Source organism: Piliocolobus tephrosceles, unplaced genomic scaffold (assembly GCF_002776525.5).
Source record: "Piliocolobus tephrosceles isolate RC106 unplaced genomic scaffold, ASM277652v3 unscaffolded_40, whole genome shotgun sequence".
NCBI lineage: Eukaryota > Metazoa > Chordata > Mammalia > Primates > Cercopithecidae > Piliocolobus > Piliocolobus tephrosceles.
Window position 1 is genome coordinate 1,987,302 of NW_022324309.1, and position 22,560 is coordinate 2,009,861.

Here is a 22,560-nt window from a genome sequence, read left to right on the forward strand (position 1 = left end):
AGAAATGTTTAGAGTGATGTGGGGTTCAGAAGTAGCTTTTTCTTAAAATATATAAGCTGTCACTTCTACATTGTTTCTTTTCTGAGATACCTGATTGAGGCCAAACTACACACATTTGTGCATAATTAAACTTTGTGACCTGTGAAATTAAGACTATTTAAATTGCTAAACTCTACTTCAACAAGCACCTGAGAAACTAAAACAAAAAACAAAACAGCACTGGGTGCTGGGGGAGACAAGCTAGAAAAACAGAGGGGCTAGATAGACAATTCACTACCTTCTCCCATAAATGTCTCTTAGCTTAGAGAAAGGAAAAAAGACTCTGGGACCACAATAACTGCACCATATCTTGTGGCAAAATAGTAGACACACAGTTGGTACAATTTTAGCTCAATGATGAGTGCATTCAGCAATTCTTGAAAAAATCGCGACAGCTTTCACAGAGTAATTACAGTTTCATTTGGAAGTCTAAAAAAACACGTAAGATTTATAAGGCTGACATGGGGAGGGGATGAAAAATAAAGATATGGGGCCTGTTGAAACCAAACACTGTAACAGTGGCAATCTAGAAAAAAGCACATGATTCTGATGCTGACATTCTTAACATTACTCTAGGTTCTCAAGCTCTTCCCCAAGGTTGGCTGTTCAGCTTTTCCCTGGACTTAGCCTCAGTCAGTTTTCATTGCTTGCCACCAAAAGAACTTCAATCAGTACATTCATTACATTTTCTGCCATGTCAATTCTCTTTATGTTCTCAAAAGATAAGAACAGAGGGCAGGGTGCGGTGGCTCACGCCTGTAATCCCAGCACTTTGGGAGGCCGAGGAGGGTGGATCACAAGGCCAGGAGTTTGAGACCAGCCTGGCCAACATAGTGAAACCTCATCTCTACTGAAAATACAAAAAATTAGCCAGGTGTGGTGGCAGATGCCTGTAATCCCAGCTACTTGGGAGGCTGAGACAGGAGAATAGCTTGAACCCGGGAGGTGGAGGTTGCAGTGAGCCAAGATCGTGGCATTGCACTCCAGCCCAGGTGACACTGCAAGATTCCATCTCAAAAAAAAAAAAAAAAAAAAAAAGAAAGAAAGAAAAATAAAAAATAAAAATAAATAAATAAGAGAAGAGAACTCGAGAACCCTCTGGGCACCACCTTTCTAGAGTTAGGAAAAGGAACAGGACTCTATAACTGAGACCAGTCACCAAGGAGGTAGAAGAAAGCTGAAGTTTGTGATGTGCTAAATTTAAGGAGGAGAGTTTTTTAGGTAGTAGGAAGGGGGCATCAGGGTCACATGGGGATCAAGAGGTCACACATTGTTGGGTCTGAAAGACTACTGCCTGGTTAAAAAAGAGAGAGGTGACTGGAGATTTGAGCAGGAAAAAGTTTAGTTGAAGCCAGATAGCAATAGTGTGAGGGACATATGATGTTTGAGGAATAGAATAAGACTTCATTTAAGTTTTAAGTCAGCAAGATCAGGTAAGTTGGGTGAAATTGTTTTGACTAGAAGGTTACTGTCTGTAAAGGCAGGGAGGATGACAATACAGACAGGTAGGTTGAAGGAGATACAGGAAGGTTAAGCTTATGGATAAAACCAGTAGTTATGGAAGATTAGGGATAGACTGTAAGAAATGTGTTTGCTAAGTGTGTGTTATCCTATATAGGTAACATTTAGTAAAACAATGTTTATAAACCAGAGAATGAAAATCAAATTTTCATACTCTTGAGTAAAGAATAATCGCCCTCTCTCTAGCTACATACATCTTAGAGATGAGTCATGTGACTCAATGATCAGGTTTCTCGTATCCAACTGATGAACTAGCTTCAGAGTAAGAAGAAATTAAAAACACAATTAGCAGAAAGCATGGTTTAGTTTTGATTAAAAATCATTTCTGCTTACAAACAGGTGTCCTTGAGACAAAGGATATTTAGGCAAATGGCTGAGGGAACATCTTTCCAGATAAATGCAGCCTATCTCTGTGAGAAACCTTGACTTTTTGGGTTTAGTTGATGTTTCTTTTTCTCTTTCAATTGACAGAGATTTTATACTTTAGCAAAGATTCATAAGGACAGTCCCTAGCGAATCTTTCAAATACCTTCTTGAGAGCGTAGGACCTTGAGGTAGCATATATTATGAAAGGACTACCTGAAGTCTTTTTCACTTCAGCATTTATTTAGCAGATGTTAATAACCACGTATAATATTTGCCCCAATATCAGAACTCTCATAATATGTGAATACGGATCAGATGATTTGTCTAAGGGAAATCTATATTCTTCCTTAGTAACAGTTTCCTGTGTTTTAATACACTTGAGGTTGCTAAATCTAAATTATTTCTTATTTGATTTAATATCATGGCTTCCTATCCTACTTAGTGGAAACAAAGAACAACTGCTCACTCTTACAGACACAATGCTCTTTTGTATACTGAAAGATTAGCATTAAATCTTCTGTCAACCTTATTGTCCACAGGCTAAATCAAATTCCTTTATTTTCAAAGCCGGAAAGAATTTTGGAATTTACAATATGGAACTGATCAAACTCCCAATCTTTTACCAAATCTGTACTTGGCCCAACAGAGAGCCACACATCACATCTCCTTCCTTCTATACAGTACTTTTTTTTTTTTTTTTTTTAATAAGAAAGGTCTTTTTTTGAAAAAATAAAGTGAGGTAGAAGGAAAACAAAGTATCATCCTAAGTAGATATTTTTTCCTTGACATTAGCTTGTTAAAAGATCAAGATTAGAAGCTTTGTTATTTGCATGATGGGAAGAAGGAAAAGAAAAGATGCATCAGTCATTCTCCAGTTTTTCCTGACATTTTACACCACCCCCCCTCAATTCAACATATTATTTCCTTAATTATTTCATAAATATTATAACAATTTTAGTTTTGTTCTTAATCTTTGGTTATTAAGTACAATAAGAATTTTTAGAGCCAAGTCAATGTCAGTCAATCCATAACATATGACAGTAGGATGGAAAAGAGGGAGGTACAAACAATGTCTAGACTTGGACAATTATTTCAGCTGTATCCTTAAAGTGAGGAGCATGGAAAAACACAGTTATGGCAAAATGTTTTGGGATTGGCTAGCTAATTCATGGACTACTGATAGATGTGGGTATTTAAATTAAACAACAGGCCGGGCGCAGTGGCTCACCCCTATAATCCCAGCACTTTGGGAGGCCGAGACGGGCGGATCACGAGGTCAGGAGATTGAGACCATCCTGGCTAACACTCTGAAACCCCGTCTCTACCAAAAATACAAAAAATTAGCCGGGCGCGGTGACGGGCGCCTGTAGTCCCAGCTACACGGAAGGCTGAGGCAGGAGAATGGCGTGAACCCGGGGGGCGGAGCTTGCGGTGAGCCGAGATTGCCCTACTGCACTCTAGCCTGGGTGACAGAGCGAGACTCCGTCTCAAAACAACAACAACAACAACAACAACAACAACAACAACAACAACACCCACTACAGGTTGTGCATTCCTAATCTGAAAATCCAAAATCAGAAATGCTCCAAAACCCTAAACTTTTTGAGCATCCATATGGTACTCAAAGGTCAAGCTTGAAGTAAATGCTCATTGGAGCATTTTGGATATCAAATTTTTGGATTAGGGATGATCAACCATTAAACATAATGCAAATATTCCAAATTCTGAAAAAATAAAAAATCTAGAATACTTCTGGTTGCATTTTGGATAAGGGATACTCAACCTGTACCACCTTAAAATGTGAAGGTGAGCTCTTGTTCTTCATATGAATAAGGAATCTATGCAAGGTCTAACAATCACAACGTAATAATGTACCAAAATAACACTAACAAAAATCTTTCCAAGTTGGAATGCTTGTATACTGTTGGTGAGAATGTAAATTAGTACAACCTCTATGGAAAACTGTATGGAGATTTCTTATTTATTTATTTAGAGACAGAATCTCATTCTGTTGCCCAGGCAGGCTGGAGTGCAGTGGCATGATCTTGGCTCACTGCAACCTCTGTCTCCCGGGTTCAAGCAATTCTCCTGCCTCAGTCTCCAGAGTAGCTGGGACTATAGGTGCACACCACCATGCCTGGCTAATTTTTGTACTTTTAGTACAGATGGGGTTTCACCATATTGGCCAGGCTGGTTTTGAACTCCTGACCTTGTGATCCACCCGCCTTGGCCTCCCAAAGTGCCAGGATTACAAGTGTGAGCCACCACACCTGGCTGGAGATTTCTTAAAGAACTAAAAATAGAAATATCATTAGATCCAGCAATCCCACTACTAAGTACCCAAAGGAAAAGAAATCAGTATAATAATAGACACCTGCATGCCTATCACAGCATTAGTCACAATAACAAAGTCATAGAATCAACCAAAATGTCTATCAACAAATGCATAAATAAAATTTTTAATTGCATAAATAAAAATGTGTACACACACACACACACACACACACACGGAACACTACCCAGCCATAAGAGAGAATGAAATTATCTTTAACAGCAATATGGATGGAGCTGGAGGCCATTATTCTAAGTGAAATAATTCAGAAACAGAAAGTCAAATGCAGCATGTTCTCACAAATGGGAGTGAAACAATGGGTATACATGGATATATGGAGAGGTGGGGAATAATAGACACTGGAGACTCCAAAAGGGGGCAGTGGGAAAGGAGGGTGAGCATTGAAAAATTACTTACTGGACATGATGTTCACTATGCAAGTAATGGGTACACTAAAAACCCAGACTTCACCACTATGCAATATAACCATGTAACAAGACTGCACTTATAACCCCTGAATTTATAAGAATTAAAACAAAAAGATTCCCAATTTGCCATTTTATATGTATGCAAACTAGTCAGTAGTCACTTAAGCAGTGGGAAAGGAGGATGGACAGGTGAGTATAAAGTTGAGAACTCTCTGTGATACATTTTCATATGCTCAAAAAATCAAATAAATTCAGAAAAGTAAATAACACAGGAAGATGGTGGGGAATAAGGTCAGAGTATGGAACGATTCATGGGCAGAAGGGAGGTTAGGTGACTTGTTCATGGCCTCATGGCTACTATGGCAGAGCCAATACCAGAATTAATGTCTTCAAAATCAGGTTTCAAACTTTTCAGTTTATCATGCTGAACAACCAACTAATTTGAATCTTGCACTTCTGATCTAAGGACTTTTTGACTCATCCAATGCATATAATACAAACTATCAGGGAATAAGAGTGTTTTCTCATACCACTGCCAAAGGCAACAGAGGTTAAGTATTTTTTTCCAGTTTTACTGAGGTATACTTGACAAAATCATATATATTTATGGTATAAAACATGATGTTTTAATATTCATCTAACATAGTTTTTGTGTGTGTATGTGCTGAGAACATTTAAGATATATTCTCTTAGCAAATTTTCAAGTGTATAATTCATGATTATGAACTATAGTCACCATGCCATAAAACGGACCTCTGGGACTGATTCATCTTAACGAAAACTTTGTAGCCTTTGACCAACATCTTCCAATTCCTCATCCCCTCCAAGCCTATGACCCTGGTAACCACCATCCTACTTTTTGCTTCTAAGAGTTTGGCTTTTTTAGATTCCACATGTAAGTGACATCATGTGGTATTTGTCTTTCTGTGCTTGGCATATTTCATTTAGCACAATGTCTCCCAGCTTGATTAAATGACAAGATTTCTTCAGTTTTTAAGGCTGAATAAAATCCCACTGCATATATGAAAGAAATGCTCAACATCGCTAATCATTAGGGAAATGCAAATAAAACCACCTCACACCTGAATGGCTATTACCAACAAGATAAAAGATAAGAATGCTATTATCAACAAGATAAAAGATAAGCATTGGTGAGGATGTGGGGGAAAAAGGAACCTTTGCATACTGTTGGTAGGAATGTGTATTAATATAGCCATTTCAGAAAACAGTATGAAGGTTCCTCAAAAAAATTAAAAACAGAATTACCATATGATTCAAAAATCCCACTTTAAGGTATATATTCAAAGGAAATGAAATCTGTATATAGAAGAGATATCTGCACTCCAATGTTCATTGCAGCTTTACTGACAATAGCCAAGATATGAAATCAACCTAAATGCCCATCCATGAATAAATGAATAAAATTGGATATTCCAAAGTGATTTTGAATAGTTCTGAGATACGTAGGTGTTACTTTATTAATGTAGTGACTAAGAGATTAGTAATAAACTTGAGAATGTTCCAATTTACTTTTATTTTAGGTAGAAGACTAAACATACTAGAACTTCACTCACTATAGGATCCAAATCGTACAATATTCTATAATTGTTCTTCCAGTTTATTACTTGATTGAGGATATCAGGCATCCAAACAAAAGTAACTAATTCTACTTTCTAGCATAACTTTGCATAGGAGAAATGAAACTGAATTAATCAAATTTCAGATTTATTCATTTGTTCACCCATCCCTCCAACATTAATTGGACATATACTGTGAGTCAGAAACTGCTAGACAGCTGCTGTTGCTAAAGTGGATAATATGTCCAAGGTCTTGCCCTCAAAAGGATAACAATACAGTAGATGCCACTATGAACTGGAAGAATTTAATTTGCATCTTTATGCCACAGTTGCTTTATCTGGAAAGTGAAGAGATTGGACTAAATGAGCTCCAGTATCCTTTTAAACTCCAAATTCTATTAACCAATAAAACAGAAATAGCTCGACATAGCAATAAGTTTTGTTTCTTAATTAATTATGGATAAAATATAGCATGAATTATATAAAACTAAAGTAATTTATCTAGTAGTTTTTCTTCAAAATTCAGCTGAATATATAATTTCAGTTTCACTGACTTAGGAAGTACAGTTTGCAGCTAACTCAATCCCATTAGCACCTTGAAAGATAACCTCTACTATCCCACCATTAGATACTCAGCTTTTAATTTATATTTAAAAAGGTACTGACTATTCTGGCTAGGTGGTTTGTTTTATTTGTCCTAAGGATTACAAAAACATTGACTTTGGTGTGATGCACACATGCAGGACACCCTACCATTTTCCTGAACATCCCCTTTTTTCTTCCTGAAACAATTCTGATTTTCTCAAAGCAACAATTGTTAAATAAATATACAACTGTCTGAACCTTTTTTGGACCTAAAGATGACTACGTGACACTAGTTTAAAAGATAACTAACTATTTAAAAAATGTAAAAACAATGTAGTGTGTGTTTGTAACATATGTAAAAGTACAATGTATAGCAATAACTCAAATGATGGGAGAGAAGAACTAGAGGTATAATATTGTAAGGTTTTAAAATATACATTAAATGCTATAATATTACTTGACTTAGCCTCTGATGAGTTAAAACTACATAAAAAAACAAGATATTTATCAGTAAAAGGGCAACAAAGAAGAAAAACTAGAATCTTAAATAACATTCAACCTAAAAAAAGCAGAAGAGGAAAAAGGAAATAACAGAAGAGAAAGAAAAAACATCTAAATGACAGATTTAAGCTTAACCAAATCAATACTCATATTAAAATATAATTTAAATATCCCCGTTAAAAGGCAGAGGTGTGTCAGAATGGATAATAAAGACACAATTATATGTTGCTTCAAGAAATATAGTCTAAGTGTAAAGAAACAAATACATTAAAGAATGGGAAAAATACAACATGCTAACACTAGTCAAAAGAAAGCTGGGGACTGGGCACAGTGGCTTATGCCTATAACTCCAGCACTTTGGGAGGCCAAGGTGGGTGGACTGCTTGAGCTCAGGAGTTCAAGACCAGCCTGGGCAACATGGCAAAACCCTGCCTCTACAAAAACAAAAATAACAACAACAACAACAACAAAAATAAAGCTGAGGCAGCTAAGATAAAGTAGTTTTTGAAGTAAAGTATACTACCAGGGATAAAGAAGGTCATTTCATAATGATAAAAGGTCAGTTAATGAGAAGGAAATAGTAATCCCATCTGATAAGCTGCCATATCAGATATTCAAAAGATGTGATGCCAAAAAATGATAAAACACATACAAAACTATAACAAGATATTTCAATAACTAATAGCTATATTATATAATATTTACACCAAATAGCTCAATGGGACAGAATAGAGAGTCCAGGAATAGGTTTACCGATATACAGACAATTGATTTTTCACAAAGATGTTAAGTAAATTTAGTGGAGAAAACTTTTCCACAGACTGTGCTAGAACAACATATTCAAAGAAAAACTTTGATCGATATGTAGCTCTAGATCCAAAAATTAACTAAAAATAAATCAAAGACTAAATGTAAAAATCTAAAACTATACAGCTTCTAGAAGAAAACAAAGAAGAATTCTAACTTCGGATTTGCTGAAGATTTCTTAGATACGGCACCGAGAACATGAGCCAAAAAGAAAAAAAAAAAAAATCATAAATTGGACTTAATCAAAATTAAAAATTTTTGTTCTTTGAAATATGATTAAGAGAATAACAAGATAAGCCAAAGACTGAGAGAAAAGTATTTATATCATACTCATAAAGAATGTATAAGTAATACGATCTTTCCAAATTCAAAAATCAGAAAACAAGCAACCCAGTTAAAAACAGGGGAAAATATTTGAACAGATTCTTCAAAAAAGAAAAGGTGCAGATAGCAGAAGGATGCTAAACATCATTAGTGTATGTTTTTGCTAAGTGCCAATTAAAACCATAATGAAATAACAATATACACCTATTAGAAGGCATTAGTATGGTGTACATGTCTAATATTTGTTCTACCCGGGACAGAGGAAAACCTCTATTATTCTGAGGAAATAGTAAAGTGTCAACTACTTTTACTATAATCACCCACAAAGGACACCATGGAGGATGCCGTGCATAACATGATCAGCCCCTATAAGTGGTGAGAAAGAAAGAAATACTTTCCTCTACCTCTACAGTGAAGACCCAGGCCAACTTCTCAGAGAATGACCAAGGCACACACACCGAGCAACAGCTTTCAAAGTCAGGCATTGAATGACAGGTAGAAACCTGTAACACTTCAAAGCACGTGATTAATAAGCCAGACCTAATTAGAAAGAATTTGCATCTTATGTGAATTAGCCCTGGACCTTTCCCTGTCTGCGCTCCTGCTTCGTCGCTGGTGTGGTGACTGAGATATGACTATAAAGTCTCATGAACAATTGCTATCTGAAAGGATTTAAGTCAAATGTAGCCAATAAGTATAACTGGACCACGGAATTAAAATTTTGTCTCTAATTATCTAGTTTATAAGTAGTTATCGTGGAACTTCTAATAAACTTACGAAGTAATAGATCAGGAGTAGATTAAAGATGTTTTATTGAATAACTCTATTAGTTTTTTTTTTTGTTTTTTTTTTTTGTCGCCCAGGCTGGAGTGCAGTGGCGCAATCTCGGCTCACTACCAGCTCCGCCTCCCGGGTTCACGCCATTCTCCTGCCTCAGCCTCCGGAGTAGCTGGGACTACAGGCGCCCGCCATCTCGCCCGGCTAGTTTTTTTTGTATTTTTAGTAGAGACGGGGTTTCACCGTGTAGATCAGGATGGTCTCGATCTCCTGACCTCGTGATCCACCCGTCTCGGCCTCCCAAAGTGCTGGGATTACAGGCTTGAGCCACCGCGCCCGGCCCAACTGTATTAGTTTTTCACAAATAGTTACAAAAAATTACTACAAATCACTTCAGGCCTTTCCTTAACTCTCATAGACAAAATTTATATGGAGGATTTAAAAAGAATGCCAGCATTATACATCTACATGTGAATGAAAAAACATTAGAGAAGCTCCTAGTGAAATCATAATCACAGGTATTTTTCTTCAATTTGAAAGCAAAATTTAATGGCTAATTTTATTGAAATAACACTAAATGACTGATGTTTTACCTACTGAATTAATGTCATATACTGCAAGATGGAATGGAAATTCTTTTCCATCCTATGTATGTCTAATTCAACTCTTCATATATAGGAGACTTTTATATTTGTGGTACAACTTTTCTGAAACTTAAAATCACAGAAAAGTTATCCTTCCTCCTTAAACCCTTTCAGATAGCAATTCTTCATGAGACTTTATAGTCATATCTATGCTTTCCCCATCCCCATGGAAGTAGAGGACTCAGTATCCTTCTGTATATACTGAAGATGTGGTACCAAGGCCACGGACTCAATCTATGAATAGACAATAGGTTCCTTCTGTCTGAAGAAATGTTTTTACAACAAAATTTCTAAAATGAAAAAAAAAGTTATTTTGGCAAACCCTTCAAAATTGATTTGTACTCAAGATGACCCTCTACCAAGTTAAAGAGTTACCCAGGAGTATACGACCCAATATTTCACTCTGAAAGACTGAATGGAAAGTGCGTTGTCCACAAATAGATGTCCCTTGGGGCTGCTATTTAGATTTTTATATGGTTATGTTAGGTAAAACTTGCTTTTCAAGTTTTCCAGGACAAAATTATCTTCATTGTGATGAACTATATACTTTGGGATGCTTGACTGGTCAGCTGTTTACCTGCTAGGACACAATCTTAATTGTTTCCTGAGAAAAAATCCTTGTTCTGCCTCCAGGTATTCCCTTAGCACCTGGCGGAGGGTTGGCCACCAATTCGGATGAAAAATCTCCATATGCCACCTCTATTTCCGTAAATAGGTATTTGCATCTGCCATCCACAAACAAAATTTGCATGCCAAGTACTCGCCAAATAATATAACCTTCAACTGCCCAATGTCTACGAAATTCGAGCTATCATTTCACACACCTACATGTTATGATATTTTTATTACACTCAAGAGTCACTAGGTTCTGAACCTGTCTGCACAGTAGTTTCAATGATACTATTTGTACCAGTGCTTCTCAACTCTGTATGCACATTAGCATCCCCTTGGAAGTGTTTAAAATACTCCCTCCTTGGTATACCCCAAACCAACTAAAGGAAATGCTTGAACCTAGAAATTGAGTCTTTTTACAACTTTCTCTCACCAGGCACAGTGGCTCATGCCTGTAATCCCTACACTTTGGGAGGTTGGAGTGTGAGGATCACTTGAGCTCAGGAGTTCAAGACCAGCCTCGCAACATTGTGAGATTCCATGTATATAAAAAACAAAAAATCGGCTGGGCATAGTGGCACACACCAGTAGTCCCAGCAACTTCAGAGGCTGAGGTAGGAGGATTGCTTGAGCCTGGGAAATTAAGGCTGCAGTAAGCCATGTTCTCCGGCCTGGGCAACAGAGTGACAAAACAAAACAAAACAAAAACAAACAAAAATCCCTCTTCAGGCAGCTCTTTTTCTAACAACTGTCAGAAAGAATGTTTTCATAGCAACATTTCTAAAATTAAAAAATTATTTTGGTAAAATACCCAAAATGCACTTTCTTTTCTTTTTTTTTTTTTTTTTGAGATGGAGTCTCACTCTGTCTCCCAGGCTGGAGTGCAGTGGCCGGATCTCAGCTCACTGCAAGCTCTGCCTCCCGGGTTTATGCCATTCTCCTGCCTCAGCCTCCTGAGTAGCTGGGACTACAGGCGCCCGCCACCTCGCCCGGCTAGTTTTTTGTATTTTTTTAGTAGAGACGGGGTTTCACCATGTTAGCCAGGATGGTCTCGATCTCCTGACCTCGTGATCCGCCCGTCTCAGCCTCCCAAAGTGCTGGGATTACAGGCTTGAGCCACCGCGCCAGGCCCAAAATGCACTTTCTACTCAAGAATACCATTCAACAAATTAAATAGTTACCAGGAATATATTACACAGTAATTCATTCACAAATAAAAGTGCACTGGCAGCCAGATAGTACCCTAAGAAGATGCAAACATTTTATAAAATGATATAAACTGTATATCTAAAAGGACTATGTACAAAAACACTTTAGCTTAAATAATATTTGATTTCTGAAAAATCTCCGCAATGACTGAACCTGTAATTTCTTCAAATGGATTTCACTGTAAGAATAAAAATAAGAAATTTTATCTTATGTTGCACTGGGTTACTTTTGAACAGAGTATTCAAACATACACACTTACTAGAATACATTCTAAAGACAAATCGAATGGCAAAAAAAATGCTGATCTTTACTATGTAAGTTTGTTGTTGGTCGTGGCACTGACATGGTATTTCTGAAATTATTTTGTATATATTATATGATGCAAAATGAGTAAATATATTGATGTCGTGGAGAAGCAGTAAATGCATGTTTTAAAAAATGTATTATTTCTTGGGCTGGGAACAGTGGCTTATGCCAGGAATCCAAGCAATCTGGGGGGCTGAGGTAGGAGGACTTCTTGAGTTCAGGAGTTTGAGACCATCCTTGGCAACATAGTGAATCCTTGTCTCTACCAAAAAGCCTAAAAATTGGCCCAGCATGGTGGCACACACCTATGGCCTCAGATACTCTGGAAACTGAGATGAGAAGATCTCTTGAGCCTAGCAGGTGGAGGCTGCAGTGAGCCACGACTGTGCCACTGTACTCCAGCCTGGGAGACAGAGTGAGACCCTGTTTCAAAGAAAAAAAAAGTATATTTCTCAACTAAGAAGTGTTGATACATATGTAGACTGTTAGTTTCTAAATTCCATCATCACTGAAAACAACCAGTGCTAATAACAGGTCTAGGGCAGGGAGAGTACCAGTTGAGCCTCTAAAATTTCATGTCCCAGAAAGCAAAGACCAATAGGTACATGATTTAAAAGAAAAAAAAAATACTGGTGCTGTTGGGAAAAATTTTAAAAAAGGAAAAGGAAAATAGTAAAGGAACACACGTATGCAAACGCATACACACAACTTTGATACAATCTGATCATGAAGAAAGGATAACAGACAGACTATAACACAAAAAATTTTTTAAAATCCATGAATCTTTAGCTAAAACACTGAGTAAAAGGTGGTTGGAGAAACTCTTATAGTAACACCCCACAACTTACTAAAATCAAAACAAAAATAGTATCTTTATGATGGAGAGAACTGGCAGATGCCACCTTAACCAAGTGATAATACTTAATTAAAATCCCCAATACTGGGAAAAACTATCAATCCATAACTTTTGATGAGATGCATTGAGAAGTAAAAAACATTATGTAGGTGGATTCTTGCCAAAGATGTTTACCTGAAACCAGCCATGAAAAAAATAAGACAAATCCAGAATAAAGAACATTGTATAAGACTAATGTGGATGCTTAAAAAATCATTATAATAAAAGTAAAAAAAAAAAAAAAAGGTGGTAGGGGCATCTAAAATAAAGGAGACTGAAGAGCCACAAAAACCCAATGCAATGTATAATCCTGGATTGTATCCTAGACGGGAGGAGAACACCAGCTTTTATAGACATGTTGGGATAATTAGGGAACTCTGAATATTGACTGCATACCACATATTTCTGAATCAATATTAAATTTCTTTGGTGTAATGAAGAAATTGAACTGACATAAGGAAATGTTCAATTCTTTTTCTTTTCTTTTGTTTTCCTTTTTGAGACGGAGTCTCATTCTGTCACCCAGGTTGAAGTACAGGGGTGTGATCTTGGCTCACTGCAACCTCCCTGTCCTGGGTTCAAGCGATTCTCCTGCCTCAGCCTCCCAAGTAGGTGGGATTACAGGTGTGCACCACCACACCCAGATAATATTTGTATTTTTAGTAGAGATGGGCTTTCACCATGTTGACCAGGTTGTTCTCGAACTCCTGACCTCAGGTGATCTGCCTGCCTCAGCCTCCCAAAGTGTTGGGATTACAGGAATGAGCTACTGCACCTGGACAGAAATGTTAATTTCTTAAACAGTATATGCTGAGGAATTTCATAAAATATTTAAAAGCCTTTATTATAAATGTTTATAATAAACATTATAGACATTTTGCGTTTTAGAATAATTTAAGATTTACAGAAAAGTTGCAAAGATAGTAAGTATTCCTGTATACTCAGTTTCCCTCAGAATTAACAGCATGCATTACCATGGTACATTTGTTAAAACCAAGAAACTTACATTGGCACATTACTATTAATTGAATTCCAGATTTTATTTGGATTTCACAAGTTTGTTCATCAATGCCTTCTTTCTGTTCCAAGGTCCAACCCAGGACAGCACATTGCATTTTGTTGTCATGTCTCCTTAGTCTCCTCTGATCTGTGACAGTTTCTCACTTTTCTTTTTTACGATCTTGACAGTCTGGAAGAGTACTGGCCAATTATCCTGTATAATGTCACCAATCTGTGTTTGTCTGATGATTAGCCTGGGTTTTGGTGGGGTTTGCAGCAAGAATATCATAGGGGCAAAGTGTCCCTTCTCAAACCATAGTAGAGAGCATAGGATATCTATATGACATCAGTGGTAGTGGTCATCTTCATCACTTGGTTATCAAGAGAGTATTGGCAGCATATGTTTCCCTCTTATGTTACTTAGGTCTGTTTCTTTTCTCATCACCCCTTCCAGTGGAGCTATGTCATACCTGTACAGTACAACTAATTTCATCTGTTTCAGTCTGTATTCTATGCTGGCATCCTTTTGATGCTGCTGGTTGATGTGTACATTGAGGAAGTGTGTATATTCATGCTACTGTGCATACATTAATGTAAATTCTTTGTAACATAAAGTTCTATAGGTCTTGGCAAATACATACAAGTATGCATCTGATATGGTTAGGCTTTGTGCCCCCACCCAAATCTTATCTTGAATTGTAATTCCCATAATCCCCATAATTTCCACAGGTCAGGGGAGAGACCAGGTGGAGGTAACTGGATCACAGGGGTGGTTTCCTTGATGCTGTTCTTGTGATAGTGAGTGGGTCTCAGGAGATCTGATTTCTTTCTCTTTTTTTTTTTTTTTTGAGATGGAGTCTTGCTCTGTTGCCAAGTGGTGCGATCTTGGCTCACTGAAACCTCTGCCTCTCGGGGTCAAGTGATTCTCCTGCCTTAGCCTCCTGAGTAGCTGGGATTACAGGTGCCCACCAGCACGCCTGGATAATTTTTTGTATTTTTAGTAGGGATAGGGTTTCACCATGTTGGCCAGTCTGGTTTTGAACTCCTGACCTCAGGTGATCCCCTGCCTTGGCCTCCCAAAATGCTGGGATTACAGGCGTGAGCCACCGTGCCCGGCCTGATCTGGCAGTTTTATAAGCTTCTGGCATTTCCTCTTCTTGCACTTATTCTCTCTCCTGCCACCCTGTGAAGAGGTGCCTTCCACCATGACTGTAAGTTTCCTGAGGCTTCCCTAGCCATGCAGAACTGAGTCAATTAAACCTCTTTTCTTTATAAATTACCTAGTCTTAGGTATTTCTTCACAGCAGCATGAGAACGGGCTAATACTGCATATAACACACAGTACCATACAGAACAGTTCCTTCACTCTAAAAGTCCCCTGTGTATCCCTTTCTGGCTGACAACCCACCTCAGCACAATTCCTGGCAAACTCGCAACTATTGTTTATTCCTATAATTTTCTAGAATGAATGGAATAATAAAATATGTCATCTTTTGGGTTTGACTTCTTCCATTTGCATTTACATTCAACTATGCCACTGCATTAATAGTTGTTTCTATCATTGAATAGTATTCCATTGTATGGATGTGCCATGGTTTTATTCACTCGCTGACTAAAGAACATCTTGGTTGCTTCCAAGTTTTAGTGATTAAGAATAAAGCTATTTAAACATTCACACACAGATTTTTGTGTAGACACAACCTTCATAAACCCTTTGGTAAATACCTAGGAGTACAAATTTTGGACTGTATAGTAAGTCTATGTTTAACTTTATACAAAAAACTGGCAAGTTGTCTTCCAAAGTGACTGTACAATTTTGCATCACCACCAGCAATGAGTAAGAGTTTCTGTTCTGCATTCTTACAAGCATTTGTTATTGTCAGTTTTTCTGTATTTTCGCCATTTTAGTAGGTGTACAGTGGTATCTTGTTGTGGTATAAACCTACTTTAAGTGCTCTGTTCGTTTTCAAATTTAAATGCTACTGAAATTTTTAATTTAAAAAACTTCATATTAAAAACTAAGCTCCCCAGATAATACTATTCATAAAACCTTATCTACAGATGTCTGATCATGTAAGCCTTTTTCTTTTAACTTAAAAGAAGTTATTTGTTCTAATTAGAAAAGTGTATATATACTTTTGTATATACTTACTATGTTTGTGTATATATATACACACACACATTATGTATGTCAACAATATACATTATTGGTAATGTGTGCACATATATATACGTATGTGTGTGTGTATATATATATATAACCAATAGCTCTACCATCCAGAGATGAACATCAATTTTTTCCAATTCTGTGTGTGCACATGTGTGTTTAAATTAAAACACATGTAAAGACCTAAAGTCTAAAGCAGGTATGAGTCTACAATGTTTGAAGAAAAGAAAGAAAGCATGGTGTAAGGAAAGAATGACAGTAGGCAAGGAGGTTGTAATGGAAGATGAATTTGGAGACAGAAGTCAGTTCATGTAGATCAGGGATTCTCCAACTTTGGTGTGTCTTAAAATCATTAGGAGGGCTTATTAAAACAGAGGGTAGCCCTGCACCCCTAGGGTTTCTGACTCAGCAGATCTAGAGTGGGGCCTGAGAATTTGCATATCTAATGTGCAGGGCCACACCTGAGAACTCCTGTTGGGCCTGCTACACTATAATGAGGAGGTTGATTTTTAGTCCAAATAAATTGGAAGACATTGGAATATCTTAAGGACAGAATGCTGTGATTTGTTTTGAATTTTAAATAGATCATGGTGACTGAGGTGTGAAAGTCAAATCAGAGAGGACAAGGTGGTAAATGGGAAAATAGTAAACAGACTCTTTATGTGAAATGATGGTGCCTTGAATTAGGGTAGTGGGGATATTAATATATGGATGGATTCAGAACAAACACAGAAAAAGCTCAGAAAAGTTGCAAATGGATCTGGTGCTAGGGTGAGAAAAGGAGAAACAAGGGAGATGTCTAGGTCACAGGCTTATTTAATAATTGCGTCTATGGAAGGCTTTATGGGGATATAAGTCATAAGTTCTATTTCAAAAATATGTGGTTTGAGATATCAATATACAATTGGAAACATTGCATATGGAAGTTGGATACACAAATCTGAATCTACAAGAAAAATAGTAATAATTTATAAGTCATTAGATACAAATGATATTTATAATCTTGGAACCTATTGAGGTCTTTAGTACCCATTAATGGTTCTCAGGCAGGGTTGCTTTTGTTCCACCCTCCAGGAGACATTTAGCAATATCTGGAGACATTTTTTATTTGACTAGAGGTTATGGATATTGTTAAACATCATAAAATACACAGAAAAGCACCTGACAACAAAGAATTACCCTGCTCAAAACATCAATAGTGCTAAGGTTGGGAAACCCTACAATAGACAGAAAAGTTGTCTTTCTAGTATGAAGAGAGCAAGGGAGCACAAGCAGTTTCTCAGATATAAAACTGCATCGAATATATATATATATAGACATATATATATGTCACTTATGTGTATATATATGTCACTTATATATCAAATTTACAAACTGCTTAACTATATTATTTGACCAGCTGATAAATTAAAAATAGCTCAAGAGTTACTTATAGCATTAGACTTAAAATGGCTGCTGTTAAACAGTGAGATACAGTTACAATAAGAAAAGTAACATTAATTTTACCTTTAAAATATAATAGTTTAAATGAAAAACTCTGATTAATAAAAAGACCATATGCTGTCTCCAAAGCTCTTGTATTAGTTTATGCTACCTGTACACCTTTGTTCAATGAAAACAAACGCACAAATTCATAAGCACATGACTGAATGAGCAGTAACACAGCTCTCTTAGGTATTAACAAATACACGTATCAAGAAAATGGAAGAGGAAATCTGGATTATGAATGCAGACTCAAAATCTCTGGAGTGTAGATATAGACTTGCAAAATCCCTAGAAATAGAAAAATTCCAAGAGTGTAAAGGAGGTAGAAGAAGAGGTTCTGAAACCAATAGAAATCCTGAGTTCAGTTTTTTAAAAGAATTCTAGTATATAGAACGATCCTAGCATCTTTTTGCATCTAGCACTGTACAAGCAGTCCATTAATACCAGAAATTTTCAAGTAAGACTTCTGCAGATTTTATTTTCTGGAAAATATCTCTGAATACAGTCTTCAGGTCTGGGTAAGATAGATTCACATTACAGAGGGTGAGTGTGGTGGTTCATGCTTGTAATCCCAGCATTTTGGGAGGCTGAGGCAAGTGGATCACTTGAGGCCAGGAGTTCAAGACCAGCCTGGCCAAGATGGTGAAACCCTGTCTCTACTAAAAATACACAATTTAGCCAGGCAAGGTGGCATGTACCTGTGGTCCCAGCTACTTGGGAGTCTGAGGTACGAGAATCGCTTGAATCTCGTAGGTGAGTTGCAATGAGCTGAGGTTGTGCCACTGCACTCCAGCCTAGGCAACAGAGCAAGACTCTGTTTCAAAAAAAATAAAAATAAAAGTAAACAAACATTAAAAAATTCACATTACAGAAGACATCTTTATATAGCCTACTCAATTAGAACACCTACTTCATTTGTAAGTCTGAAGATGATCTTTGACACAGATTTACCTAATGTTAATGCTTTTACTGTCAGCACAAGCTGAGTATAGTAAGGGTATACTGAGATTAGAAGGTAAATACATTCTAGGTATGAAGAGGTGACAATAGGAAAAGAACAATTTAATGTTAAACGGTGTGAGAGAAAGGCCTTTTCATGGGGAAAATGGAAAAGATAAAAGAGATAGATGCACTTTGGAGATGTTCTGTGATTAATCACAATGAACATGAAGAGCAGATGACTTCAATCTGCTTTGAACCCAGAGACAAAAATCCTTTGACCCCAGGGACAGAAATACATTACATAAGAATTACCCTTTGAAGGTGGCCAGCACCATTCACATTCAATGGCCAGTGGAGCACACGTGTGAGAATGACCGAGTTGGTGGCAAGGAATTTGTATTTACCCCTTACACAACCAAATCCTATCATAATACTTTATGTGTTACAGACAATTAGATTTAACAAATTAGAAGTGTAAACTGGGCTTGTGGGAAATAACAAATGATTTTATGTAATTTATGAACATAAAGTTCACATACTGCATACTGGTCTACCTTAATGATGAATCTAAAGAAGTTAAAAGTGTTCTACCCTGGACACACAGGCTGACCACAACTCACCCTTCCCAGTTCTTTATCTTCCAGGGCCAGAACTCCAGTGCTTTCTGTGAAGAGTTTCACTTTGACCACAGGCCGAGGATGGGTGGTGGTGAAATCTCCTTGAGTCCCCCATCTGTAATGAATCAACAAAAATGTTTCTTAAAATGCAGTATTAATTTTTTTCCCCAAGGAGATACGTCTCCATAGAAGGCAAATTAAACAATACAGAATCTTCTGTGCTCAATGAGCTTTTTATCTTTGCTTTTGTTTCTAGCAGATGGCATAGTCAAGAAGGAAAAGAACAATAAGCTTTACAGCTTGTAATAGTTACTCAGCTGTTCAAAAAATTAGCATGTTGGACTACAAAAAATAGCATGTTATGAGAATTTAGGTTAAGGTAAAGCAATATAGTTGTAGCTATTGAAATCTATTTATTAATTCAAATGCAAATTATAGCACCATTTTACTGGCAGCTGGGAAAAATTGCTTAGTTTGTTTACATAAGAGATAGTTTTTCAGAAAATGACTTTTATATACTAAAGACTTTACCCTATTTCTTTTTGACAGGCCTTTATTAAACACTATCTTTTTTTTAAAGTAAGCATAATTATCTCAGATCTATTACTTTATATGACTTTTAAAGCTCCTGTCAAAAAGAAAGAAATATGCATCATAAGAATCTGAATGTTTTGTAGTTAATTTCACACTACATTCTCTTAGGAAGGGAATAAGTCTGTTGATATCTGGCTTTTAAAATCATCACAACAAAATAACATGTTTTCTTGGCTTGTCTTTTAATTAATAGCATCTTGTCTTTACTGCAGACCAGTTCATTTTAGCTGATTTACAAACCAACTGGCACACACCTGATATTAAAAAATCTTATCAATATTTCTCACAACTCTGTGAGATCAGATGCAATGAGACTCAGCACAGCATGAAGATGCCATTGAGTAAAATACCACAGAAGAGAAAAAAATGAGATTTAACAAAATACAGATTCATGTTAAAAATAAAGCAACAAATAAATATCAATTTTCTTATGCTGTTTTGAAAAAACAAAACAATTCACCATTTTCATGGAGCTGTCTATATTTTATTTTATAAATCTCATTCAGAGAGCTTACAACATACAGAAAACTCAGTAAAGCAAGTGTAATAAAAATTGAACAAAAAATTGTGATTGCCTTCCTCTCCTATTACAGCATTTATAAATGTGTACAGTAAAGCAGAGACCATTTCAATGACTGAAGAAACTAGCATCTAGATGAAGTCTGTTTTTTGGAAACATCATATGCCAGAGGGAAGAGAAGATTCAATTAGGGAAGAAAAGCAGCTTAATTTCTATTTTAGACTTCCAGAATGGGGTTAGCAAAGAGTCTTTTTGCCATTTCATATAATTAAGATAGTTTACATAAAGCAACAGTAAAATAGAAAACAAAAATAGATTTAGAACCAAAATAAGGCATAAAGAAAAATTCTCAATTTAGTGTATGGAATCTTAAGCCTTGAATATAGTCAGGCAATCTGGTTAACAGCCTGGGAGCTAATTCTCATGACGTACCCTTTTTAATTTAATGTCACATGGTTAAATTTAGAAGACTAATAACCTTGGGAGACATTTTCTTATAACTGAAGTAGAAGATTTTTGATAGTCATATAGAAACAGTCTAATAATTTTCTGTAGAATTTGCTTCTCAAAATTCTCCCCAAAAAACTTCTATGTACTACATTGATATTTTTTCTTTTAGTTTCAAAATCCTTTGAAAGTATTTATACTAAATGTTCATTTGTAATTCCCAACCTTCTGCAATACATGATTCTTCAAATAGAAAAGTGAGCTTTGTCTTTTAACCTGGCCCTTCTGAAATGCATTCCAATTCCACTTTGCTGGATAGAATAAGACAAATAACAATGAATGCGGGGGAAGAAAAAAAACTGTTCACTCATGGTTCCATGAACTTCCAGAAAACTATCTTTTACCTTTGATCCTTCACAGACAAGTATATTCAAAAACTATTCTACAATATTTATCACTATAGCACATTTCTCATTTATGCATTAAAATATTTTTATACAACGATATATTTTTAAAGTGTCCATAAAATGAGATTCAGTTAAAGAATAATGATAAAGTGAAAACCAGCATTCCTGCCATTCAGGTAAAATGAGGAATGTACTAGAACATCAGGAAAGCCCTCGTGTGCCCCTGGTCTCATCTTCCTCTCCTCTCCACCCTCACTACTCTGAAGTAGCTAGCATCCTGAATTTTATATTTATCACTCCCTTGAATTTCTTCTTAAAGGGAATATTTTCAATATTTTACCTCTAAGTGTGATAATTGCTCTAGGTTTTTGGTAGACAGTCTTTTATAGTTAAAAGCAATTCCCATATTTATTAGACACACACATAAATATATCAGAATATATGTGTGTATATATGTAATATATGCATATAATATATACATAATATATAAAAATATATCACAATTATATATGGAAATATGGTGTGTATACACATATATACATATCTCATTCATATCACATACATCACAATATCATATATAACATAATCCTAACACATACATAATATACATAATATCATATACATAACATACATTAATATATACATCACAATATAATATACATATGTATATAACATATGTGCATATGTACATATATTCGCACATATAGATCCAGAAATGAGTGCTCTAGTTTATCAAACATTTCCCTACATTTATTGAAATAATCTGTAATTATAGACTACTCTATTGTCTTCCTTTCTTGAGATAAACTTAATTAAAAATATACTAGAATGAGTAGGCTAATACTTTGTTCAGCTTTTTATATAACGTCCATTATTGAGACTAGCCTGTAGATTTACTTTCTTGTGTTCTCCATGTTCGGTTTTATTGAATAAGTTGAAAAGTGCTATATTTTTATGATCTGAGTTTGTCAAAAAATGATAATTATCTGTTCCTATAACTCACCTATTAAACTGTTCAAACCTGATATTTCTGTATGGGAAGATACTTGCTAATGAAGCAATTTCTTTATTGGTTGTAGCTATAGAACTATTAAGGTTTTCTCTTTCTCCTTGAGTGAATTTTGATAAGCACTAAGTTTTTTGTTATTTATTTCGTCTAAGTTTTTCAAAAGTACTTTTACAAAGTTGTGAATTTTTTTTATCTTTGAATCCTTGTAGCATCTGTTATTTCTTCATTCTTAATGTTTTATTTTTTCCATTTTTAAACATGACAGAGGTTCGTCACTTTTTTTTTTATTTTTTCTTGTGAGCATTTTATTTTATTTTATTTTTTAATTATACTTTAAGTTCTAGGGTACATGTGCATAACGTGCAGGTTTGTTACATATGTATACATGTGCCATGTTGGTGTGCTGCACCCATCAACTCGTCAGCACCCATCAATTCATCATTTATATCA

General features: G+C 36.0%; 1 protein-coding gene across 13 annotated transcripts in view; it reads right to left on the reverse strand.

The window, feature by feature from the left end:
• LOC111550202 (calcium-dependent secretion activator 2) overlaps positions 1-22,560 on the reverse strand; it is a 565,477-nt gene that overhangs the window by 250,049 nt on the left and 292,868 nt on the right. For all 13 annotated transcript variants that reach the window (XM_026454331.1, XM_026454332.1, XM_026454330.1 and 10 more), the window contains exon 7: positions 19,137-19,248. In XM_026454331.1, the coding sequence (XP_026310116.1) occupies positions 19,137-19,248 (112 nt within the window). The remainder of the gene's footprint in view (positions 1-19,136; positions 19,249-22,560) is intronic.